The sequence below is a fragment of the Acanthaster planci genome, linkage group LG10, assembly GCF_054643075.1.
Source record: "Acanthaster planci isolate LZ-2023a linkage group LG10, COTS_SCS, whole genome shotgun sequence".
NCBI classification, from domain to species: domain Eukaryota; kingdom Metazoa; phylum Echinodermata; class Asteroidea; order Valvatida; family Acanthasteridae; genus Acanthaster; species Acanthaster planci.
The window spans coordinates 5,519,229-5,546,861 of record NC_141786.1 but is presented as its reverse complement, the minus strand read 5'-3'; the positions used below and the strand labels follow the sequence as shown (position 1 = coordinate 5,546,861).

At 41.5% G+C, this 27,633-nt stretch overlaps 1 protein-coding gene and 1 long non-coding RNA gene across 9 annotated transcripts in view; one reads left to right on the top strand and one right to left on the bottom strand.

Annotated features, from left to right (window-relative positions):
• Positions 1-27,073, bottom strand: part of LOC110980528 (protein C-ets-1-like) — a 37,342-nt gene extending 10,269 nt beyond the window's left edge. For 2 of the 8 annotated variants that reach the window (XM_022237300.2, XM_022237299.2), the window contains exons 1-7: positions 26,624-27,070; positions 25,440-25,613; positions 20,105-20,258; positions 7,349-7,465; positions 6,454-6,654; positions 6,199-6,333; positions 568-855 (exon numbers count right to left, since the gene is read on the bottom strand). In XM_022237300.2, coding sequence (XP_022092992.2) covers positions 568-855; positions 6,199-6,333; positions 6,454-6,654; positions 7,349-7,465; positions 20,105-20,258; positions 25,440-25,598 — 1,054 coding nt within the window. In that variant the 5' untranslated portion in view covers positions 25,599-25,613; positions 26,624-27,070. Of the gene's footprint in view, positions 1-567; positions 856-6,198; positions 6,334-6,453; positions 6,655-7,348; positions 7,466-20,104; positions 20,259-20,836; positions 21,205-25,439; positions 25,614-26,623 lie in introns of those variants that run through there. The other 6 variants (XM_022237298.2, XM_022237297.2, XM_022237301.2 and 3 more) reach the window with 6 other exon arrangements.
• On the top strand, positions 3,838-10,028 carry LOC147797697 (uncharacterized). Its single transcript, XR_015426674.1, has 3 exons — positions 3,838-4,011; positions 9,168-9,356; positions 9,498-10,028. It is a non-coding gene; the product is annotated as an uncharacterized LOC147797697 (long non-coding RNA).
• Positions 27,074-27,633: the final 560 nt, after the last annotated feature.

Sequence of the window (27,633 nt, the reverse complement as noted above, 5' to 3'; positions counted from 1 at the left end):
ATTGTGGAAGGCCAACGTGTTGCAAAGTCTTGCAGGCGCACTGTTGTGAATCGCCCGTATTGAGAAAATACTAGTAGGTATGGAACTGCATCTCTCCACCCACACACCCACACAGTCTGCATTAACTATGGTACATTTATGCTAACCACCTCTTATACTGGTTTCTCTAGATACATGTAGGTAAGTCTAATACAGTTTGTTCAGAAACAAAAACCTTCTGAGGACATGGAGTGTCCTCGCAAGTAACCCTTTCGGTACAACTATGTGCAGACGCCTCCAAATAGTGGACCTTCTACTGTCCTCCCATTGTTTTTAGGGAAGAACCCTCACTAATTTTATGAGAGATCTTAAAGCATGGAGTTTGGACCCAACCACTGACAATGCTGTCCTGTTGTACCCTACTGTCCAACAGTGGAAAGATCCAGAACTGTATGCCCATAAAAGTTTGCTCTTCGGTGGTGGGGACTACACAACATGCTGTGTGGGGACACATTAATGTCCTCGCAACTAAGTCTAGAATTTACACACACTGGCACACAGAGAACACTGGACAAGAAAGACACCTACTTTTACTGTAGTTGTTGTTCTGGAAGTACGAGGTGTTGGGGTCGAACATCATGGGGTTGCTGTAGAACTCGGGCGTGGCAGCCTCCAGGTAGTGGGCGGAGCTGGGGGAGGGCTCAAGACTGTAGTAGTCCGAGCTGCTGCCGGGGTCCTCCTGCTTGATGCTCAAGATCTCCTCGGCGTTGAACTCGTTGAGCGTCTGCAGCGACTCGGAAATCTGGTACATGCCGTCGCTGAAGGTGGTGGGTGTGGTCGCCACCGGAACCGCCTGCGGTTGCTCCACCGAAAAACCTGTGTCAGATGACAAACAAAAAAGTTCATTAAACAGCACTTGTCTTGGCCTATATTAGACTCACTATGAAACTAGGGACACTTTAGAAACAGTCCAGAAAATTCTTCAATTCTTTGACTCAGGTAGGACTTCCCACGCTGTTCTTTCTCTAGAATGTGATACATGTAAATGATATTATAACAGCAATGGCTACATTACCTACACATAAACATACATGTACATTTAACAGGTACCCCGGTACATGTACATGGACAATGTTGGACAGGAGTGTCGAAACTGTCCGATTCCAGGACAAATGTCAATCCATATCGGGTGGAAACTCTCCACACCATCCAGTACTTGGGCTGTGATTGCATTACTTGGCTACAGGTGAAAATAACACACGGGAGCCGATGGCAAGGGGCGTGAAGTCATTTACGCCTTATTTTTGCTGTAGCCAAATTATTTACCGGTACAATGTTACATTCAGGGCTCACCCAGTATGACATCTATTCCCCTTAATAAGTAACACTAGCTCTCACAGAAGTCATTCAAAATTTACAAGTGAGTACTGAATCCTTTTGGAAATTTTAGCTGACCAAATTCCTAGCAAAGAAAATTAAACACAAAGATGATATACATATACATGTATGTACCGGTACATACACTGTGCATACGTAAGTGGCATATACATGTAACAAGAAAACTCATGTTTATTTTATAGGAACTGGTCTCTCTAAGTTCCAACCCAATACTGTACATGGACTGGTAACTGATAAACTTTGAGCTACATGTACTGTAGGGTTTGGACAATTTGGGAAAGATCCACTTGGAGAAGAAAAACAGTTTGAAAACACTCCTTTTCTTTGATTTTAATCTCAATATTTTACAAGAATTTGCAATTGGGTAATTCCTGAAATTAGGTGTCCATTTTTTTCGTGTGCCTGTCACATCTGATATACGATTTGGAAAGTTCAAACCCACTTCCTAATTTCCAAGAGTGATGAATTAATGCAAACTACCTGCCAGACAAACAGCAATAATTTGAAATCAATCTGATTATATTTCCATGTCAAACAACAAAGTCAGATGTAACAGGGATACAAAAATATCACACGTTTGGACCCCTAATTTCTTGAATTAGCCAATTGCTTGGTGCCGATCTTTTATTCTCTAAAATCTGTTAAATTCTTTCAGAATGTGTTTGACATTTTTAAAACAAGTCTACTCACTTGATTTGCCATTTAGTTTCCATAAGAACCTCATACTCACCCAGGTCAAAATCCATGTTTCGAGGTAAATGGGGTTTTCTATGAATGTTGGTCCACATTTGGGCTCCCAATCCTTGGTAAAACTGTTTAATATGACTCTAATAGTTGCAAGGGAAGACAGAAATTTTTCTGAAGCCAATTTCCAAGATTGGATTTCGACTGGTTGATCCCTTCACTTTGATTCTTGAAGGAACAATCAACCTGTTGGAAATATTTTGACAATGATGGTCTTCATGAATATTCAAATTCTTAGAAGAGGCGGGGAACTCTGACAATATTTGCTGTCTTTGTTGAGATCAACTTCTACCTTGGCTCCTTTTTCCCAAAGAATTTACACAGAAATCAACCTCGGCAATGGGCAAAAGTTGAATCAGTTTCACAAGGGGGAAAGTTGGCATTCAATATTTTCAAAGGTTATTTTTTTCACGGAGAGTGACTGGAATGGAGTCAGGGAGATAAAGAAGAAAGTCAGCAGTTCTGATCGGTAATTTCCTGTTGAGGTTCAGGGTAACATCAAAACAATGGGGGCCAAATCAAAGCCAGCTGGGGCCCCGGCCGGCAGAAGACGCTCCACAGAGCAGAGCCTGAAGAAAAACAGATTCAGGATTTGACAGATCCTTTGTCAAGATGGCTTCTGGGAGTTGTTTCTCACACAGTTGATGGAGTTGCCCTACAAACAATAAACCATGCGCCTGGGGCCAGACCAGACTGCGAATGCGGTGTTATGCAGTACCAATACCTGCAGGACAGTGGCAGACCCAAGGGTATTCGGTCCCTTAATCTACTCCAAGTTAGACTTGAAATCCCGGCAACGTCTGAAGTCTTTCAGGATGTCTCTCGGAGAACGAAAGCTCTTCCTTCTACGTGCACATTTCTCATTTGCTATGTATGGTTCTCCTGAGGATGAATGTTCATAACAATGGATATATTGTTTCTCCAAGTTATGACGCTGCAAGACAGACACAGATCTTTCCGATTCTTTACTTATTTCATCATTCTCTCACATGCCAGGTCACAAATGAATTTATCCGCCAAACCACAATCCGAGTGATTCAGTGCATATTCCTGCAAAGGTTGCAAAGACACTTTACAATCTCACTGCCAGCAACGTCCACAACCTCTGTTCAGCAGTTGCAACAGTTGGAAATGTATCTCAGGTTCTGAACAATGCCCAAATGAAACTGGAAAAAGCACACCTCCGACGGCAGCAAATCCAACCAGAATGAAATGAAAACCAGAATGAAATCAAAACTTAAAAGGTATGTTCTCCCACACCTATCTGGTGTGATCCACTGAGTCCTTGATGAGTGCTTGGCAGAGTATTTTCAACTCAAAATCTGCCATTCACCGACGACTCTGAATAAACAACTTTGACAGAAAAACCTCATCACAGCATATTACTGTTCACGAGTTGCGTGCACCCACTGGTCGAGATGAATTTTAGCGCTGACTGTGAAAACAACAGAGATCATCCCACACAGCTTCCGACTCACTTCTGGTTCTGACTTCTGGTAAACCAGTCCCCCCCCCCACTTTTTTTTTTTGCTTTTGTTTAATCTATTTTTTTTTTTCGTTCTTTCTCGTTTGTTGGTATCCGTGGTGACGTGCAGGAAGTCAGGACCATGTAAGGTGGCAGAGATAGCAAGAGCTGATGGGGGTACAGATTTCCAGCTCTAGCCACAGGAAGAGGCGGCCCTGAGCTGGTCCATCATTGTGGTTTGATATCACTGATCTGCCGGTCCACCCTGGTATCAGGGCTGTTCCCGCTTGATTGGCAGGTGGTGGTGACTGTGGCACTGACAATTAGAGTTGCAAGGACAATCAGCCCCTGATCAGTGGTAAAAAGTCTCCTTTTGTCTCCTCATTTGGCCCAGACTGAGGCCCCAATGCTGAGGCATGATATGTGTGAGTATGCATGTATGCTTATTCCCAGATACAATACATGTACATACATTGTTACGCATGAGATTGAAGCGGTTACAAGAAATTCATGAATATCCATTGAAGGGGTTGAACCAATAACACCACTAAATAACTGTGACTTTTCAAGGAGTTCAGCAGCTAACAAAATTCTCTCAAATAGCAATGAATAAGAGCCGGTAGATGGTGCAATTTTGGTTTTTCTGTTTGTCAGAAGTGCAAAAAGTGGCAAAGCCTAAGTTATTAAACTGCTGAAAAATCCAGCTTTTGTAGTCAAACAGACACACATGCATGTTACAAAAGTCTCTCTTTGACCTGTAGTGTAAAAGTGGCTGACCTGAAATTTTTCATGTCCAATGTTTGGCGTGAAATGGTATTTCACAACAATTAAAACATGTTTACTGAAGAATAACATGTGTTTTGGTTGCGATTGCATCACTTTTCTTTGTAATCCAGTGCACGATTTACACATATAAGTGTACATGTACATGTACTATACATATATGTTCAATTGACTTGAAGAACATAACCAAAACTCTGATCATCTTACAATTAGAGTAAAAGCAAAGCACAAGGCAGGCCAAAAAAACGAGACTGAAACAGTTTTCCGCGACTCTGTTGATAACACATGGAGTCCCTCTTCTTTAGGGCAGTGTCTGTGACAGTAGCCCTAATAATGAAACAAGTACTAAGATTTGCAATTTCAAATCTACATTGTGAACTTGGCAAGTCTGGGTTGACAAAACATGTACATGTAAATGCTTGAAGTCGGACAGCATTATATTAAAATTGCAAGCAGAAATCAGAATTCATGTTGGGGCATAACCCTGTCAGAATTAATTCATTCATTTTTTTTTGGGGGGGGCAATTTTGGACTTGGACAAGGACTCAGGTTCAATTTGCACAGCATCAGTGAATATGATGTTGTGCGTACATGTACATGTAGACACTTTTGTACATTCAATGCACCTTGTAGAGACAGTGTATCATTCATGATTAATCACAAGCGCAAAGATGACTCCTGAAAAACAGGCACAAAGTTATGAAATGCTAGTATGACTGAAATGTCTAGATTACACCAAAGCCAACACCGAAGGAAACTTCAGATTTTTAACACCGTCAGCCTGGATTGTTCTGTCCGCCATGAAAGCCATGCTGCAGCACTAGGACAAGAGGAAGTTCCAGGCTATCTCCCACAGGCTGTGCCCACCTCATGTTGTGATATGTTTGAGGCAACACCTTCTACTTTGTGTTACAGGCTTGTGCTCGTGCGCCATTTGCCCAAGCACGATAAACAATGTCAAGTTCAGATTTCAAAAACAAAAGATCCCCGAGCTTGGTAGAATGACGGATTGGAGGAAAATAGAGAGATGCAGTTTCTACTTCATGACACAATTCTGAGATACGATGTTGAAATTCTGGAGTAGCCAGAGAGTATTGTTAACACTACACGTAGTACATGTAATGTACAGTGTACATTAACCCCCAAGTAAGCGTGTACCAAAATTAAGTAGGAAACAAAGCTGACTTTGTAGAGAGGTTAAAAACCAATTTAACTTTCTTCAAAATGAATCCTATTTTTTTTTTAAAACAATGAGACACTGCAGATCAACAGAAATGTACACATAAACACAAATGGCGTGAAAAAGTGGTGCCAGGGGAAAGAAGCACCGGTACATGTACAGTATACTGATAAGGTAGAGGGGTGTTTCAACTACATGTGGGATGAAGAAAACTTCCTGTCAGTTGCTATCATGCAGTTCATGTTCAGGCAGCCACATGTAGGCCTGTCTTCTTGTTGGGAATTGTGGCCTGAAGGCTGAAAGCATAACAGAAGTACATTTTGTGGTGCCATGGGAAAATCACTGAGTTAACATCCAGCTGATCACTCCATTAGTCGTAGAAAAATAACCCTTCTGTTCATCATATCGAAATGTTACCTTTTTAATAAGCTGCCAGCTGCTTGTGCCAAATGGTCTCAAACCTCTTTCTGACAGATGGACAGCCAAGGGCCAGAATCATGGACCCTCTACTGATACTTTTGCCGAGTCGCAAAAGTGTCCAGATATCCCATGCTCAAGGCAGCGCAGACGAATCAATTTCAAAATATTTCTCCCTGGCTTAATGAACCATGATTCTGGCCAAAAGTAAAAAAAAAAAAATCACTCTTACCCTGACTGAGAAAGTCGTCAAAGCGCGGCATGCAACTTGTGTAGGCGGACTCCAGCTTGACGTCCGACTGTGTCGTCGTTACCGTGGTTGCCGTGGAGACAACTGGCTCAGTCTGCGGTGGCGGACTTGCACATTCTGATAAAAAAACACAGAATACCCAAATCAAAAATTGGTAAACAACAAAAATAGTCAGGTAAAATCATTTTAACATTGATCTTGCATTTTAAAAGTCCAAAAAATGCTTTTCATCCTTACCTTTTCGCAGCATGTCAATGTGTTCCCAGAGAATATCCCCCATGAAGGGGGGTGCCCTACCAAGGAAGTCAGCTTTGTCAAGTGCACATAGCTCGTGGCCAGGGATGCGCAGATTGGACACGGAGACACCCTCCAGACTGAATTCTTTGATTGCCCACAGGACCCAAGCCACCACTTGGCACTCCGTCCATTGTGTTGGATCTGTCATCAAAAACAAATATCTATCAACTTTTTTGGAAACGGGTATTCTTTTTCTATTTCAGGAAAAAGACATAATTTCAATCTTCCACCTGTTACTTTAACTACATGTATCTTTTGTCTCCGTCGTATTTTGGATTAATACTAGCACCAACAAACTTGACCAACATTGGGGAAAGCTGATTTTTTTTAACGTACGGCCTACAACTTTGATTTCTTAACCACTGGTCTTTATAGTATAAAGTTGTAGAAAGCGGACAAACTGCAACATTTAATGCTTTCAGTATAACATAATACAACCTTATAAATAATACCCGGTACTGGCATAATAGAGTCACGAATTAATGTACAAGTAAGTTGCAGTCACTTAGACTTTTGTCCTAACAAGACATTCTGTCAATAAAGAGAAGTTCAACTTTTACGACAACCAGGCATTGTCAGAAATGTGTCACACTCAAGACATCAAATCCACCAAGCTACTGAGCAATATTGGCCTCTGCAGCATTGTTTCAGACTAAATCGGCAAAAGGTTGAAAGCTGCAGTTGTCATCTTTAAGTCCTTCCATGCACAAAAAAAGCTTGAAACACTTTCACGTTCTCTTGAGCCTACCGGTACATCTTTTCTTCGTGAGTGGGAGGAGGCTACATGTACTTTCCGCATGAGGACCGAATATCCTTGTCCGTCTGGCTCACTCACCTCGGGGTATTCCAAGCCTGTCTTGCTCCTTCTGGAAACTGCTGAAGCTCTCGCGTAGACAGGCATTCATTAACGCGTTGGTTCCTGGGGTGGGCGGAGGCACAGCCGGGTGTAAATCTGCAACCGAATAAATGGAGGAAAAAGACCGTCCAAACTAGATTTATTTCCCAGTTCAATTACTGATAGCCAGATGCATGTGTGCTCTGCACTTGTGCAATCACATACATACATGTACATCGAGAATAGCAGTATACATGTTACGAAAATGAGAACACTGAATACACACTTCTACATGTAGTTAGTTAATGTGAAAGTGAAATTATGGTTAGTGGTTGTAAATTTAAAAGAAAAAAGAATTCCAATGTTAGAAAGTCCAGTGTTGGGTCATTAACAATTAAATTCGAAAATGTAACTGAAAGAAGTGACGTACGGTAGAATGCACCTTTGGTGCTCATAAGGACTCAACTTTCAGATTTCCACTATAATTTGTTAAAATTCCGCTTCTAGTTTTCACAGACTTCCTAGCCATGTTCGCTTTAAGTTACATGATGGAACAAGATGAACTGATCTGAGAGGAAAAAAGGGCAAACAACTACAAACAAGCACTGGATCAGAAACACTCCATATCCCTACAGGTGTTTGGAACACTGCCAAGAGTATGGGGGGGGGGAAAGTTTCACAGACTTCAGTCTGATGTGTTTACCATCGAGGCAGCCATCAAATGTCTCACAGCAATTTGGCAAAGCTTCTAGCTCTCCAACCATCTCTTGTTAAAGTTCTCTCACAACTTTTTAGACAAAGAGAGAAAAACAAATCCCTGGCGCCCTGCATTGAGTGAGTCAACAACTCTGCCGATCCCAAGTTGACGGCATAGCTCTAAATTTTGGACTAAAAACCACCCCACGAGTTTGCACAGACCGAGGCTGCGACCCAAAGTTCTAGAGACTACTTATCAGGACGGCAGGAAAAAAATAAGGAAAGAAAACTGTGATGTGTCATCCATTGCAGGCACCTTTTGCCCTCACACGCGATCAAACAGGTGTTTAGCACGCGCCCGTGTGTGTGTGGGCCAAATCTTCCATTGCATAAGAAAGGCAAGAGCCCAACAGCACAATGATTAAAAGACTTGATGCAATTCTCTGAACAACAACACTGATTAAGTTGAAGCATTGCTCACTTAATCTTGAAATTTAACCCCAATGGAGTTGAACATACATTCAGATAGCACAATGATTTAGGTGTCTACAGCAGTGATGTAGTCAAGACTATCACAAGACCAGACACAAGACCGGACACAAGACCAGGCACAAGACTACGCACGAGACAAGTCACAGGTAACTGGGTAAACAATGACAAAGGAATGCTTTTGTTGCAGTTCATTTGAATGGTTTGTGACTTGAATTCAGACTACAGGTCTTGTGTGGTCTTGTGAAGGTATTAAGTGGTCTCCACTACAACACTGGTCACTGGATGCACTTCTGATCTTGTTCACACTTTTTGAGTACTTGGCATCTTGACAAGCAGACCCCACAGAAAAAATTTCTCAGCTGCGCAGCCCAAGGGTCTGTACATTTTAACCCGACCTGGCATTTCTGAATGGTCCAAATTGAGAGACCTTTGTTGCATTGTCCAGTGTAATCAAGCAATGTGCATTGCATAAAAACTACACAGCATCAAACCATGTACCAAACCTGAATAAATTCAACAATGGTGGAAACCCAAGTTGTTGCTCTGAAACTGTATGGTAGGGCCTACTTTTTGACACATACAGACGGTATTGTGCCTATTTGTATAGCATGTACATCATCCATTTGCACAGCCCAGAGACGCATTTCAACAAGTTTCAACAAGGTCCCTAATGTGGTGCGTTTGATGGTGTACGTTCGTGGATAGAGTGATGACTTCTTATTATCTCACGCATGAATCACAACTTCAGACATGACTGGCAGATTTCCCTTAGAAACAAAACACCAGACAGTTGCATTGTGAAGCTGGCCAGAAAAAAAAGGTATGTAAGGTAACTACATGTACTTCTCATCCTATACATGTACATGCACTAGTACATGTAGATACATTTCCTTGTTTCTTTCTTTTTTTTTAACGAACTCATCAAATCAATGGGTTTTTGGGTGTTTTGTCCAACCCTTAGGATTCTCACAGTACCGTATGACTGGACCAAAAGGCCTCCCACACCAGAGCAAGCACAGTTTCCAACCACCATCTTGCAGAGCGCTACCCCCCCCACAACTTTAGAATATGGGCCATCTACTGACTAGGGTTTGTAAGAGAGCATGGGATTAACATTTCTATGATGGACAAAGACAAAAAGAAGAATCCTACACAGGCCTGTAATTCAAATCCTCATAAAAGTAAGAGAGGTTTAACTGAACAGGTACAGCAGTGTAGCACAGTAATGTACCCCTACTGTGTAGAGGTGCATGTAATAAGACATGTGCCAGTAAACATGACACTGTTCAGGTGCGGCTGCCCAGGCCTGTACTTGTATACAGCGAAAAACAAACTGCATACCTGAACATACATGTAGGTATCTATCTCTTACACAAGGATCAATTACAATATCGATGGCATCAGAATCCGTCAGCTGAAACCATAACAGAGCATCAGTACTGGTTCTGATGGGCCAAACAGAGCTCAAGCGGGGTGTAGCGGTAGATTAAGATTCTACTGGCCATAGTTGGCTGAAGGGTTTTTACCATGTGCATGTATGTGCTGTCTTGTATGTTTGGGCAGGCAAAAGCAAGCATAACTTCAGGGTTTGCGATACAGACACTTTACACTTGTACAGCTTTAATTCATTAACAAACCAAGCCTGCAATGACCCTCCAGCCATCCCAAAAATCATAGTAAAACTTCCCTTTATACAAGACCTTTGGTCTCCTGGTAATCCACAATAGTTATTGAGGAGGGCGTAGGTGTTTCATGAGCTCAGCTTGATAAGGTCCCCCACTTACTCACAACAGAGTCCAAGGGAGTGACAAAGTGTCGCTGCACTTTTTAGGGTTGACCCACGTTGGCTTCCACATGTGAATGCATGTACATGTAAATGTGTACTTGTGTAATGTACATATCAGTCCATGTTTATGTATGGATGTCTTCAGTGTTCATAAATGTACATGTACTGGTATATTTGTAAGGGATAAAAGGAGAACTCGATTCAGGCTGTCCCAGCAACTCAGAATCTGTACGAGTATGAGATCGCGATCAGTGATCCAATGTTGGTTCACCGACACCACCACTCGCATAATGGATGGAATGAACCAATGTTGTCACTGATCAAAATCCGCATCTGAACATCACAAACAGGGCCTCAGACCACAATTGGACTTGGTCGCTGGGGCAGCTCTTTTCCAAAACTCATCTCTGTCTCCGGCTTTAGTATCTTCTCCAGCCTCTTCCCCCCAATCCATAAGAAGCATGCTGTGTTTGAGCCAAATGGTAATTCTCCCGCCATAAGCCAAGGAAAAGCAAGATTTGATGCATCTTTGGTTAAGAATAAATGGAACAATGAAGAATTGGATGTGTGGAACAACAGCAAAAGGAGTCCAACTTTGATATCAGAACAAGTTAGAATTTCATCTCAGGACCAAGTCCCTTGTCTTTTAGTTTCAGCTCCAAATGTTTCAGCCCAAGTTTTACTGCTTTTTTTCCCCTCTGCATGAAATAATTTATTTTGAAGAGGCTCAAGAAGGATTTATTTTTTTCTCTCTTTTGCACTTCTTGCCAACTGTACACAGCCCTCCTGGGTCATCATTGTTGGAATTTTAGCATCTTACAGGTTAAGTGTAGAATTTCTCTACTCTAGTAGGTTATTTTATTAAAATAGCAAAGAAAACTGTGTACTGTAGTAAACAATGTGACTGTACTCTACATGTATATGTCCTTGCACAAGATAGGGGAAAGAATAGAAAAAAACAGAAATCAAACGAAGTACAACCCGACATCAAAAAGGCTTTCAAAATTAACGGTGCGTTTCTCTTCCGCTCATTTTGTGCTCCAACAGATACTGCAACAGAGGGGAAAAAAATTCTTTACAATTTGGCATTTGGAAATGGTACCAGTTTGTCAGATATTTGGCTTTAGAATAAATGCCGGTTGGAGTAGAAAAGATACTTTACCTAAGGGAAGAACTGCATCTGGCAAGTTGTCCGGGGGGGAGGGCAGTTTATAGTGGCATCATGTCAAAAATAAACTGGAAGGACTCTCGCTATGATCATTAAAAAATGTCTGATTGTCTTATTTGGAAAACTTCATTTTGCCGTTCTTTCAGCTTGTGAGCATAAACCCAACTTTCGATCACACGTCATTGATGACCGTGGAGCCTTCATTAAGGCAGTTGATGGGGACACTGGTGAGTTGCCATGGAAACATCCGTGTCATTCGTCACTGAAAACGAGCAGCCTAATCTCCCGTAGGGATTTTGTCTTCACCTAGAACTAGTGAAAAATAGTCTAATCATACCAGTAATGGGGAAATAAAATATGTACGCGTAACGCTACTCCTACTTCATTTATGTGCCACAAGAATGCATTATTGGATGAGTAAAGAGCTGATTTTTGGCATTTTGTTAAGATCGAAGGAGCATGACTTGTTATTTGTTATCAATGGTTTATGTAAATGTTCCAGTACATATATATAACACGTATCAGTTAACATGTACAATATTCCAGAGAGGCTGACTTTACATTTCTTGTTTCTCTTTTCTATTTTTGTACGATGTGCTATTGTGTTTAAGAGAGCCAACATCAACCTTTCAGGGAGCCATATTGTTTCTTAAAGATCTCATGATATCTTCATTTAAGTAGGGGGGGGTTTATAAGTTCATGACTTCCTTCTTGTTTTTTCAAACAGGGCATTTTTAAAGCAGTCCCTTGACAGAGCTAATTTGACATTTTGACACCTGTATTCTTCATCTTCTTCCTGACAAAATTTAAGCCACAATGCATTCCAAAGATACTGTCTTTACATAACCAGACAATTCTCCGCAACGTGTTTTACAGCTGCTCATCACACAAGGCCTAATCCACAATTTAGTGATTTTTTTTCTGAGAGTCTTTCCTTTCTAAGCACGGTAAGGATTGGCAGTTTGGGGATTTCAAAGCACTTTGTCTTGTATTACAGCACAGTTCTAAGGAAAAATAAAGCCCCTTGTGCCTCGCGGGCAAACGCAAGGGCTCTGACGACCAGATCCCCTGACAAACATTATTCCGCCACCGTCTTTTAACCCTCTTCATATTTTTTTTTTTCGTTAATATGATAGATCAGTCATATCGTGTTATTCAGGACAAAACGTCAGCACGAAAATGTCCCTCGCTCGGTTATTGACCCAGGTTGATGGGAGCACGCTTGGTGCAGCTACATGTACAGTGTAGTGCAGGCTTGCCCGGGCTTGCCTTGTGAAGTTGTGCAGAGGGAATGAATTAAGTGCCTCAAACCTAGAGTGGCCTGTATTTGGTCTTCCCGCACCTTGCCCAACTGTTCCCCATAGATCCTTGGCCAAATGCTATTTTGGGTTGGAGAACCCCCTTAGGGATTGTTCAGCATGCCTTGGGCTTAATTTTAGCTTGGCAAAGAAAGTTTATCAGACTAAGGATTGAACATGTACATGTATGTAGGCGGTAATTGCACCTGTGTAATATATTTAACAAATAAAAAAGAGGAAATTTATGCAACTTTAGGCATCATGAGATCGATACATGTACAATCAACTTACATTGTATCTGACATCTTGTCTGATAAACAGGCAACTGATGGGTGTTAATAAACATGTACGGTAGTACGTGGTAGGTTCCAACTGGAAATCTTTTAGTTTGCAAATATGCATGGAAAATGTGCCAGCAGGCAGTTGAAAGCTTAAATATTGCCTTGCCACTCTCTTTTTTTTATTCCTATGTTCACTTCTCCTTTTAACACTACTATGTAACCCCCTTTTATCAAACAAAGTTACCGGTACCATGTGCATGTACATAACCAAGATGAAAAACTCCCAGACTTTCTAGCAGTATTAATCTTTCCCACTCAGTACAACTAGAAACCAGATTTCCAAACAAACAACTTCAAAGAAACAAAAATCTCCAAGCACACTGTTACCAGTGCATGTGTATTAATAAATTCACATTTGGACGACCGCTCAATTATCAAGCCTGATTGACCCATAGTAATGTAATTCATTAAACCTAATCCCACAGCATAGTCCTCAGGGCACCATAAGAAAGCCACAGGGACAAGTCCGGCGAGCTGATTTCAGGTCACTGCATTTAAAGCCTTTGAATTTCATTTCATTTTGTCCTTAATTTTCTGTTTGTATCTTTCCAGGAGAATGTACAAATGTACATGTACAGTATACAAATGTATGCGGTGTGTATTCGTTAAAATGTACAAGTACGGTACAGTGTAATATCTTACAACCACATATCAGGATCTTTTTTTTTATTTTTAAACCCTACTCGGAGCACAGCATTACGTGTAGGCCTACTCATATTTACCTGTATGTACATGTAGCTCAGTGTGCTGTACTTTATGTGTAAGATATAGGCCTACATGTACAGTACACGTACATGTATAAAACCAAATTGTTCAGTGCACGGCAGAGGGCACATCATGACATGCAACGTGGCAATTCCACTTTGCAACTGAAGAGCATCGTACACATTACGCCTGCCTTCATTTGTTTACTTTGAAGAAGTTCAATTACAATTAACCTTTTCCATCTTACGAAATGTATGCAGCATGCATATGCATGTAGCATTCTCTTACAGTTTGTTTGTAATAGCGTACGTGCAGTGGCACATGTCTGCAAATTTCACCAGCGACTTTGAGTAAATCCCCTTGTAACCCTTCCCAGAGGAAGAGGTAGAGAACTTATCCCCATTCCAATTTTTTAATCCATTGTTTGATACAAGTGCTTCATATCAAATCTTTCCATAAAACGTCACCTACACGGTACATGTACACGTACGTATTATACAAAAGCATACATGTACATGTACATGTGTATGAGCAGAGTACGTACAGTACATGTACATGTTTATGTACATGCAAGTGCATCAGGGCATTGAAAATTGAATTCTGAACACATATTGTACTTAAAAAGCAATAAAATTCTTCAATGGCATACTCCATACACTGCCAACTGAACCGTTTCCTGAAAACCAATTTGCATATTTCCATTCATACAAGTCCTGCCATTGTTCGAATTCCATATATGGCATAATGGCTGTGTGGGAGATGGAAGGGGGGGCTAAGGGGGAGGGGCTTAGCACCCAACAACACAGTTCACTGGCAGTGCACTGCACTGACATGACATCCTAGCAGTGAGTAAATTTGCACAATAGATGCTGTTGGATTGGATTCTACAGCTTCACTAACATCACGCCACAACCTCACTGGCAGTGGGATACAGCCATCCTATGGTACATGTACAAGGTGTGCACTTTCTCAAGTAAATTACATGTAGATCTACATGTGTGCACCTGAGGCCACGGGCACCCGGAGAAATTCCCATAGGAAAGAAAAAAAGAGAGAAAAAGCTGCTTCTTACTACAATTTGGTCTAATAAAATCATTGGTAAACACTGTGAAATGGTTATAATGTGATACCCTTCTAGTTGAAGGCACGAGCAAGGGGCATACAATTTACCTTTTTCTGATTTAGTAGCGTTTTTACATACTGAATGGATTAGCTATATTTTCCTGGATCCTAGAATGCGGGACAATGTATGTAAATTGCAGTTTGCAACGCGTTGACCAATCACAGAGCACGAAATCTTTTGACCCAATGCACTTTTGGAAACGGTCGACAGGTTCCGCGCACTGTGATTGGCCAATGCGCTGCAACCTCTTGGAGGCACACTATAGATAGTGAATCCCCCATGTTGGAGCATGGAGGAAAGTGTTCTTATTCCACCACGGTTGGGGTATTTTAGACTGTCAACCATAACCTCCGTATGAAGCAAGTTCTGCATTTCTCCATAACATGTCTGAACGGACAGGGCCCGCTGGGATTTATCACGAAAATCTACCCATGTACTGAGTAGCTGGTATGTCTCCTTGGTTGAATGAGTCATGTTTACTGGTCTGTTTACGTTACTCTGTACATGTGGCTACTTTTGTGGTGAGGTACTTGGTTAGATTTTAGAAGAGAATACATGTACATTGGGTACACTGTGTCACAGGGGAATACATACAGCATACATGTGCATATGTACGTGTACACATGTGTACTACTGTGTGTATGCACAGCAGATATCACCTGTTGATACAGGTCCCAAAACGATTTATCAAAATAAACCAACCGGAGTAAAAGGCCAAATACGGCACAGGTACACTGTACACATGTAAAGGAACAGAGAAGCCTGAGTTTTTGACCAGTGTAGCTACACAAGAATTGAACATATAAAACAAAATGAATTAAGAACTTGGTCACTCTTCAAAGGCTCAAGTTAGCCCTGCACATACATCATCACAAAGGAATGCACTTTTCCTAGCTCTATGCTCATGTGAGACAAGACACAAACAGCAATACAAACAAATCCCTACTCTGTGATCCCTAAACTCAGTAACGGGCTTTTGTTTGTTATTGCCTGTGGTTGCATAAATCAAGCTTGGAGGTCACCAGGCAATGGTTAAGTAAAAACTTCCTCCATGCTAAGCTTCATCCCCCTTTCATAAAACCCTGCTACTTTTTGTGTAATCCACTGATCTCAGCGGTCCCTTTCAATAAGAAAAAAAACCACACCAGTTATGTACCCCTAGGCCACACAATGGACTCGTCTAGACATGGTGTTTTCAATGGTGCATCCCATTATTTCACGGGTGAGTAATGTTATGACATGGGCCAGTGAGAGGGACTGGTTTGAATGAAGGGATAAAACATTAGCATACAACTGATCCTGTGGGTCCCATCCCAAACCTCCACTCAGGACTCCGAAGCATTTGATTCCTTGTCCAGAAGGGGAGGCTGAGGTCACAAGTTAACTCATTTTTTTCACAGTTTAACATGTACATGATGTATGTCACCTAGCACATGTGGTAAATATATTTTAATGCTGCAATACAAAACAGAAAAAAGTGCCTTTAAACAACAAATTTATACTTGACTCAAGCTTCCCTCCAAATGATCAACTAATGAAGAAATCTTTATAGCTTACATGTATCACAAAAAGGAATAAAGGTATTGAAGTTTTTGCTGGTGGTGTTTCTTGTTTGTTTGCAATTTCAGTTTGGAGAATTTTTTCGGGAGGGGGGTTATAAGATCAAAATTTGAATAACACCTTACAAATTGCAAAGCACAGTAAGCTCTTCTTCCATTCTAAATACCACCGATACTGATAGGAAGATGACCTAATGCTGGACGGAAAATAATGAGATTTGGATTTAGACAAATTATCCCTAACAAAGCCACCATCCGTGGACATGTACATGTCAACAGGAGGTGAAGGACTACAGAGGCCATTGGTAAATTGCCTTATTTTTCATTCTTCTAACATGTGGGTGTATGGACTTTGCTGTCTGCCAGCAGAACTATTCCTCCGTTGGAAAAAAAGAGCGAAAAGCAGCACCACACACAGCCACTGAAGCATATGCTTACAGGTCATATACATGTACACGTACATGTACGTGTACTCCCTTTGTGATGAGCTAGCGCTTTCCAATGACGCCATTCTATACATTTGGGGTCCACTGTTTTTCCCGTCCCTGTTATGTCTGGCATATGATTTTTTTAATGTTTAGAACTCACTGTTTCATTGCAAGATTGAATAAGTACTGCTAATTACCTGCCAAAAAATAATAGTTTGAAATCAATTTCAGTGATACATCCCTTATTAAATATGTCAAAACTGGCGGCGATTCACACTTGAAAATTTTCAACCCTGCCCCAATGCCACATCAACCCTGAGATTGACTTCAACCCGGGTTGAAGTCAATCCTGCTCCAAATTTGGGCTGAGAATTTTCAAACCAGGGTTGAAAATTTTCCGTACCTTTTTAAAGGTTGAACTTGCCCTGTGTGAAACAATGTCAGGTCCCTTCGCCCGCGGGTGAGTTCAACCGCGGTTGAGAGGTTGTACCGGTAGTGTGAAAAGGCCTTAAATGGTTAAATTGAAAAACTCAGTGGGAAAGGTTTTTTTAAAAAGATTTATGGAATTAAGCGTAAACTACTCCTTCTACTTCAGCTCAAACAACATACACACTTCACAGAAGAGACTGGGGGAGAAAAATGTCAGGGGCAGTTACGTACGCGTATTCTTGGAGGGGTGATTCAGCCTGCCAATCTACCATGCACATGTACATGTACAACACTCTCTGCAGGATCACCTCCTTCTCCAAAATCTCCCCTAAAATGTCCTTGATTTGCCACAGGAGGATGAGTCAGTGAATCCATAGGGTGGCAGTTCCTAGGCAACGGCCAAAACCACCTGTCACACATTCCTTGATTGGATGTAAGTATGAGTCAAAGTTTCAACCAGCCAATGGTATGGACAAATGGGGGGGTAAGTAGAAAAAAAAAACCTTCAAGAGGATGGGGCCCTGAAACTGAAAGGGGGCGTAATGCCAATGCAATGTATTTCATTGACCGCAAAATAACTTCTACTTCTATGAAAAAAGACGAAACACAAAATTCAAAAAGAAAATTTCAAACACAACAAATGAGTGCTACAGTAGTTTATTCAAACTTGAAATAAAGCAGACGGTGATCTGTTTCTAAAGAGAGAAAAAGAAACCAGTTTGAACACAGAGCAAGGAATCTGTGACCGCAAACAGGTTGAGAGGAAGCAGCTGCCTTCCTCTGATAAAATCACCCTCTTTTCCTGCCTAAAGTTGGTTAACTGTAGCAACCACCAGTAAACTTTACCAAGTGGCCAGTACAAAAAAAACAATAGTTTATCCCTCCCAGTGAAGGTTTTTTTTTATCTTTTGTTGACTAGGAAGGTACTGTGAATAACTCAGCTCTAGATTTTCTTTCATGAAAGCAGTATACATGAACATACATGTAATACTACGTCCCGCAACAATGTCTGAGTTACTGTACATTACTTCATTAGTTTTACATATACGTAATAAAGTAGAATTGTAAAATGAAATCCCGAGTTTCCAAGTCATCGCCATTCCTGGGATGTGTACATGTACACCCTCTCTGAGTGGAAAAATTGGACTTCCCAACCCCCCTCCACCACCAAAAGAGCCTGAACAAATCAAGAAGAATCTGACAAACGGTAAACAATAATTCCTGTGAGCGGAGCCGAAAACTTCAAATGGTACTACCAGCTGGTAAACTTTTTTATTTTGTTCACTGGCCCAAAATTACAAGGACTTCAAAACGGAAACAGTTCTTTCCACCCATGCCCCCTGATCAACCAATCATCTCGTGGCTGAGTTTTAGGTTCCACACGCGATCCCTTACGCGGACTTTCAATGATGGGAAGGGGGTAAAAAGGGGACAAGGGGAGTTGTTTGGTCCCTGCTGAGGACAGTAATAATGAAAAACATCCACTTAACAGCCGGTTCGGAAACGATGGGTCGGATTATCCAACGTGCACTCCTGACTAGCTTTTAAGGGACGTACGTTAACTCGGCGCAGATGCAGACAAGACATCCAGCACAAGGAGGGAGTGAGCTATGAGCTTCACTTGGCACTTCTTCAAATCATAAATGTCAACATTTAAATGTTTGTTACTCACGAAGAGCATGATTAGTAACAGGATTAATACTGCATCACACGAGGGTGCTCTTGCACTTCCACAAGGTCAATAGATTTTCAAGACAGCATGTACCGGTACATGTACTGACCATTCACAACGCATACCAGTACATTTTTGCGTTTCAGTCACGACATGTGCGTGGTGTTTAATTTTCTACAACAGCAGGCTTTATTCCTTCACGATTCCAACTGAAATGATATTTAGTACATTCAACCCTCCCCCCCAAAAAAATTCCACAACTGAAGCGCCCTCTACTGTCAAGCTTAAACCCTAACAACAGAGGTCTGTGTATTTCTATGCTGTTTTCTGGGAGCAGGCCCCGCTACTGTATAGCCAGCATATCAATTTTGCCAGTTCTGCCCGTGTTTTGTTCCTAGTGCATTAAGACGCGACAGTGATGACAGGCTTGGGTGAAGTTAAAACCGAACTGGTTTTAGACATTCTGGACTGTCAGAAACAAAAATCAAAGTCCATTTCTAATTGTTATCACATGTACATGTACAATATTCATCTGTGGTATTTAGGCAGAACAGCCCAGGTGCACTGAAGGATCGCCCAATGTTTTAGAAATCGCATTTATTTCCAAAAACTAAATTATATGCATGTACATGTACCTAGTGGAAGAACGACCGTGGGGAGTTGATTTGGAGATAGCTTGCGGGCTGTACACAATTCAGAAGAGCCGTGGCTGGCACTGACTCTCATTCCAAACGGTCATACATGTTTAAGTGTACTGCACTGAACCGCAATCACTGCTTATCCCAAAGAATTAAGATTTTGATGAATCTGACATCCACAGTTTTGTTAGCTACATGTTGGGTACCTTGGAAGTTGTTCAGCATAAACAGTGCCTAACATTGCCTATGCTCTAATACAATGCATTATGCGGTGGGTTTGGAATTCCTGTTGTGAGATATACACGCTGAATGCAGGAGATTAAAATGCATTGCAGGAAAACAATCAAGCCCGATAACTTCCTCCGGAAAATGATATTTAAAATAAGTGAGTGAACAAAGTTAAGAACGGTGAGAAACTTACCAACAGGGCTTCCTGACAACTCGTCCGGTAACTCAAACCCTGTGGGTACTTCCTGTGCATTGGGTTCGGTCTTCACAGCACTCGTCGCTTCAGTCACGTCGACCATTCTGCTGTACCGGTCTGACTCCTTCAGCGACTCACTGGGGTCCGACGCCTGAGCACAACAGGCCAAGGCATGCACCGAATTGGGGAGGGGGGTGCAAGGAAGAATGGAGTTGGGAGGGGGGTGTGGGAAGAGAAAAGAAAAGAGAACAGGTTGACTTGGTTATGTGCTGTGCGCGAGAGAAAGGCAGGAAATTAAGTTACAGGAAGGAAGTGACGCTGATTAGCAAATTGGAATATTCATGGGGAGGCTGGGTCCACACAGAGGCTGGGGGCAGCAGAGATAAGAGACAAGCAACACACTGTACACGCACTCCGTAACTACAGCCTGGATGGTGCGAAGCGACTGGGCAGGACTGAAAAATAAGCAGACACCTGCTGACCGCTGATTTTTTTTGGGGGGGGAGGGGAGGGCTGCTGTGAATTGATGAAGACGTTGAGGACATTGTATCACTGATAATACAAAATATCCCTTCATGTTTTGTATCCCGTTTGTCCATGTGGTCAACGCATTCACTTTCTAGAGGACTCTGACCCAAGACGTTGCAACACTAATGGGATTTCCACAACTACACGTTACATGCGAGTTTAGGTGGTGAAAGGTGTACCTTTAGTCCACACAACTCTCACCTCCACAAGCCACTCACTTTTTCCCTGGATACACCACAGTGTCAAGACTGCAGGAGCAGGCTTCAGATAATCAGAATGGCATTACAGGATTAACCAGGCAGAAGTCAAGAGGGTCCACTCCAGCGCTAATGCGAAACTCTGCAAAAACACTCACAAAAACAAGGCCGAGGAAGCTGGAAGTTGCAGGCAGGTTTTTTTCCAACAATAATCCTCACAGGCCAGGGCCATGAATGACTCCACAAGAGAAAATGATACAAGGTGCCAATTTCTGAGCCAGTCAGTCAGTCCGGTATTAAATCGTATATATGAGGAAGAAAAAAATCACAGTGTTGTTGCTGAATTCACCGCTCAGCCGACCCTCACTGCCACGGCCCAATGAGCAGGACCCAGCCAACTCTTCAGTGTATTAAAACTTGTGAATCAATAACATCTGGGATGACTCATTAAAAGCCACCTGATTGGCCAGCTGGTAATTGGTAACAGTGCTCTAATATGCTAATGAGGTGACCCCATCCTGCAGAAAAGGGGAGTCTATTTTGATAAAGGGGTGCAGATTGCTGAACTTTTTTTCTCAACAGGCAGAGGTACATACATGTATAATACATGTACATGTACAATGTGCCTGCAGAGTACACGTGTATACGAGCCTACTCATTAGTAACAGGTTGACACAAAAGTCTGGCAAAAGTCCTGAATGAGGGAAAAATGGGCATGATAAAGGTGTTGAAAGATGATCAACTTGGCCAAAGTAGGATAAAAAAGTGACCACCTGGGCACCTGTTGGTGACTGGTGTTGAAATTATTTCAGACATCCAAAAACAAAACGGGTTGAAAAGTTGAGAGGTCTAAAAATAAGTCTCTGCCTGCTGTGTCTCTGTAGGTGAACTATTACTGCCAGTTTCCACAAATCGGGACTCAGGATGGAGTGTCTGTTTGGAGAGCACATTCAACCCCTCCCCCCATCTGGCACGCCTTTGTTTAATAATTCTTTATTCTGAGAAAATTTAATTTGCGGTCCTTAAAAATAGCCTACATGTAGGCCTACACTCCGTGGTGTACATTTTGCTCGTAATCCCTTTTGGGTCGTTTGAAAATTTTGGGTATTTTGGAGTGTATTTTAATCTACATGTACATACATGTACATGTACGTGTACCTTTTTTAAAGTTGAAGGCTAAAATTACATACATGTTCATGCGAGTTAAGTAAAAAAAAAATTACATTATAAAATCATTCAACCTAATTTTAAATTCAATTCTGTAAAACTTTTTAAATCCAGCCCCAGGCTGCTACTGACAGTTTGGAATGACTAATAAGTGAACCAACCAATAAAAAAGGGGAGCACTTCTCCAAAACAAAAAACCACCCAGAAGAGATACTTGTATACTTGGATTCCCATTCCCCAAGTCCCTGTTATGTCATCAGGAGCAGGGCAGTGAACCTTCCCTCTGACTGGCCATCAATTATCACAAGATAAGCAATTGTTTACCCCCATGGGGGGTGTGACCAAAAACTGACCAATGAGAAAGGAAATGGAATGTGTTTGTGTACCTTAGTACTTAAAAGTTGTATTTACCCAAGTACACAACTCTTGTTGCTGGCTTCAGTTTTCGGAGAAACCAGAACGCTTGTTGTAATTGTGAATGAACTCCAACCCGACAAGAAATGAAATAGTTTGTGCATTACTCAATCATATCAACAAGTGAGATTGTTTACATATTGTGCATACATATATCATGTGCATGTAAACCAGAACACATATCTACAGAATATTTACTACTCACTCTTTGAACCACACAGGTGGGTACAAGGTACTAAGGGCTGTGCAGAAACACTCAAGGCACACATACCACAAGCATTGAGGCATAATATTTGTTAATTTCAGCCAACTGATTTCCTTACAAATTCTGGGGTAAGCAAAAGGGCACGCACTCTGCAAAGGGTCAACTTCAATAGTAAATCAACAGCATAACTACAGTGCGGTGTAGATCTTCACCGCTGAACAGAACAAACAAAAATATCGAAACTGCCTTTGTTCACATTGCTGTGACCGTCTGACAGAGTCGTGTTAATGAAACCGTGTTCCTACATGTGTATTTTTACACTGAATTTTCTCATGCACCAAAGAAAACGACATTCATTTAGACTACAGCGGTGCGTTTAACGGAAGTGTGGGGAACCAACCAAGCATCCTGCACTTCAAATAAAGCATACTGGTACATGTTTTGTACGTAACAGGAACCCACCAAAAAACCCAACCCCGGACTACAAAAAGAGAAAACAAAAACAAAATGTGCTGTTTTCTTTGTTTCCCAGAGTAATCAGCCAGTTTTTCATGGAACATGCTGATTTTAGTGCTAACTGAAGTGCAAATAAAATGCACGTGAAAATGTGAAACTTCTTTGGCATTACACATTTGTACGGCAGCTTTCACCTTCCAATGGTCCTAACAGAAAATCCCCTTCCTTTAAATTGCATGCAAAATTACACGCACTTGTAATCGGTGAAATTACTTTCTATGGTTCCGGGTCACCTGTTCCAATGCATTGCCCTACCATTCATTTCTTCATCTTCATCTACAATCAGTGTATCCACTGAAAACCAACCAGTATGGTAGCCATTAGAGGAAAGTGCATTTCAGTTTATTCTCTCCATTCCGTGTTGTCGTGCAAACAGATATTGATGCATTTTCCAATTGTACATGTACATTTTCACGCTGAAGCACAACAGATAACGGCTTTCGTTTTGGAGTATCATTTTATAGATTTCTTACATCAAAAGGGCAGTTTAGATTACTGCACCTTAAAAAATATCCAAACTACAAACTATGCACCAAAAAAAGGTTCCACCAGAGATGGAGGAGAACCCACCCACCCATACATACACAAAACTAGCAGTCAGGGTACCGGTATAAGAAATATGAATGGATTTTAATGAAAGCAACCAGACTGGAAAGCGAAACACTGGAGAGTACTGAAGTTACATACATCTTTTCAATGTACGACCAATACAAATTGGCACAATACTTCAAAGTCAGGATAGGATTTCAGGAAATCAAATGAAACCACTATATGCACAAGAGTTTTTGGTATCCCAAGGACGAGGGGGGGGGGAGGAAATCACTGAGATGGAAATCACATCAGAAAATCCTACACTGCACAAAAAGTGCACAGAGCTTCAACAGGTCTATTATGGCTGTATAATGTACAAAATGTGTCTACACAAACAGGGGACTTCCCAAACTGACATTTTTTTTCAATACAATGTATAAAAAGACACTTCCTTCCGGTGTTGCCACATGAATACAATGTAACAAAAACCACTGGGCCTCTTTCCTATACAGTATCTATTAAAAGCAAAATCTGAAAGACATGCCAAGAGAGTAGTGCAGTACTACTTCTGCAACAACACTCCTTCTTGATTGCACTAACTACTGCAGCTCAAACCGTACAGAAATCCGCCTGAGTCCCCTCCAAGCAAGCTCTGAAAGGGAGGGTTAACCCTGAACAGGGGTTTTCTTCAAGTACATGTAATCACTTCCTTTTTCTTTGAAATCAGAAAGGTGTTTCATCAGGTGGGATTAAGAGTCTGTATGCAGGCCCCCCCCTGTGAGGTGATGATCAGGTGAGAATAATCTCATGACAAGTCTACATGTACACTTGTACTGTGTGTACCTATAGCAGGAACATGGCCCTGATTACTAAAACATGTTAAGTGGTTATTTAACACACTCTCAAAGCCCACTTACACTTCCAAGGGTGAAAATCCTCAACTGTTCAATGTTGAGGTTGCACTGCCTATCACACACTCATTTCCTCAAGATACAGTCCATATGCAGCAAGGTATGAGACGGAGAGAACCCCCCCCTGCTTTGTGTTGGTCATTGTCTCCCAGGAATCTGGGGAATTCCTTTCAGACATCTTGGGGGGATGTGTTAAGTAACAGTAGTCTGGAATGTGTACAGGGATTGGACATGTTGGGGGGGTACCCCTCGGTCTCATTTCTTGCTGGGTATAATACAGTCAAACCTCGTTAACAAGACCACTGTTAATACAAGTTTCTGTTTCTAACAAGGGAAATTTGAGATACCAATCCTTTTGTTTTTCATTGTTTTCATTCCTTATAATAATACCAGGTTCATGTTATAACAAGGTACCGGTAATTTGCCAAGTTCGAAGGACCTCTTATAATATTAACAAGGTTCGACTGTACCGGTATGTTGGGGGGGAATCGTAAACCCAAGCATGCACTATGTGCATGTACTGTACATATAGCTTAAGTTTCTGTACACATCTACACAAACTCTTTGGTGCAAATGTGCTATCTACACGTAGCCCACCTGGCTGCCTACACTCTGATCCAGGGCAATGTCTCTTTTATTCTACAGCTGCTGATGCACTTTGGGAAAATAGCTGCATCCAACCACGTACAACAATGCGCATTTTGGCTACTGTCTCATTTTAATAAAAATCTCAAGAAATTCGAGGCTTTGAACGGCACATCCCTAAAATTCAAAATCATCAAATCAGCCGTACATTCTCAATCTCCAGTGCCTCACAATCTCTTGGAAGTTGGATGCCACGCAAGGCCTGATACTGTACTCACCTTGTATAATCTGATCATCTCCAGTGCACGCGGTCTGGGCTTGCCCGGTCTGAAATTGTCATGGCTGTGAGTGTGACTATGGTAATGCGTCTTGTGTGATGTGTTCAACATGGTGAGGTCTGGTACAACCATGGTAGAATCAACCTCACTGTGGTACATTGTGATGAAACTGTTCTGTACAGAGAGAGCAAGGTTTTCATTCTTTGAGGAAAATATGAATTTGGAAAAAACAGACAGACTGTACACAAAAACCAACCATGCCTCTTGTTTGCTAAAATTTATAACAATCAACAACAACCAATGGTGGGGATGACTATAATGTTGAGATGACAATGACATGAATGACAAGGAAGACACTGACAGCAGTACAACATTGTACAACAAAGATCACAATTCATGTTCCACTGTACATGTATGTGTTACAGGTAATTTACATGAGAAAGCAAAGATCATTTTACGAGAAGAACACAATGATACCATCATTGGCGATATTGATGACAGCGACTTCTTGGATGACGTATTTCATTTGTAGATTGAATGTGCATGTAGTTGGCAGATTTTCTATCCATGCATGTACTATGCACAATATGTTTGATAAACCAATGTGATTCAGAGAGAACTATTTCCAGGCTAACAACACTTCTTTAAAATCATTTCAAGAAAATGATGAATATAAATTTAATATCAATTAACGTATGTGACACACATGTAGGCCCTATCAATAAAATGAATGTTGATGGCAAAACAAATGATTACATTAACGATGGAATCATAACAAAAACAGTCAGTGAAAACAGTTGTGACATTGGAACGTTCATCTAATGACAACACAGGTAACAACGGTATATTTTTATTTTATTCCACGATAAACTTTCCATGTTTAAAATTCAACTGGCACAACTGACATGACTGAGTAAGCATCCTACATATCCAGTGGTGACATCAATAAAAAAAATAAACCTCTCTTATAATGAACACAATAAGTCAAGAAACCATGAGAAATGCACAATTAACGAAAACCACTGAAAACGTTAATGATTTCATCCTTCTACGAGCATTTATTAGCAAAACAAGTGATCTCTGGCCCCTACCCCCACCCACCCGGGCCTCCCCACCCTCAACAGCAAAAAAAACGTACATGTATTTATGTAACAAAAACTTTGGTGGCAAAATACCTGTCTTACCTTCAACTATCAACAGGTTTTGCGTCCGTAAACCCTGCTTGACGAGATGGGGGCCCGACACACGGTCGCTTCAAAGTCGGTCACCCCGCGGTCTGTGGCTGGCTTCCCGTCGGCCTACTATTTACTCGCACTTAACACTGGTCGTGGGCTTAGTCCGTAGATATTTGAACTCGACCAGTCTCGTAGCATCCACAGAGAAATCGTCCGATAAAACCTCGAGACGACAGTAACAGGAAATCAATCCACTTGTTGGACGGGTGACCACGGCGTGTTACGCGGGTAAAGGCAATATTTGGAAGTGTTTTGATGTTGCGACATATCCTGACTTACTATGAGAACTAACACGCATTCACTAGTAATGTAGATAAACGTGGCTTTATGCAGCGTACGCAGCTGATACGACAACCGGCTGCATGATGATGTGCATGTGCATTGCACACCAACTGGCGCGCGGCATTTTCATTCACAAATTTCCCCAACGGTGCGCGGGGTCATCATTCTTCTCTTTGATTGGTCAATATTGACCTAAAGGCGGGACTTCTTCGAAATCCATTGCTGACGTTCCATAACGTCACTTATGTAATCATTGGTGGAATAAGTAGGGCAGTGTTGACCAATGAGAGTCCAGTTGATAAGTTGATTGATAGGCTTTGCACATAAACAGTGTGACGTGCAACACAGCATAGTAACGGCTAGCCTTATTTAGAAAATGCTTTGACTGTACACTACACATGTACTGTACAGTGTACATGTACGTGTACGGTGTATACTGCACATAAACTGTAAATTTGGCGGAGAGTGTGACTTAAAATAAAATGTTTATTTTATTGCCTGAAAGTAATTGTGATAAATGTAATATATAAACCTCTTATGTAGAGGGATTTTCGCTTGTTATAACTCCGAACCTTGGTCTATGTTTGATAAACATTGTCCATGTGTTGTGTATATGACAAATAAAACTTCATCAAGCGTCTTCAGTTCGCGTTGCTAACTGGAGGGATCCCTCCACA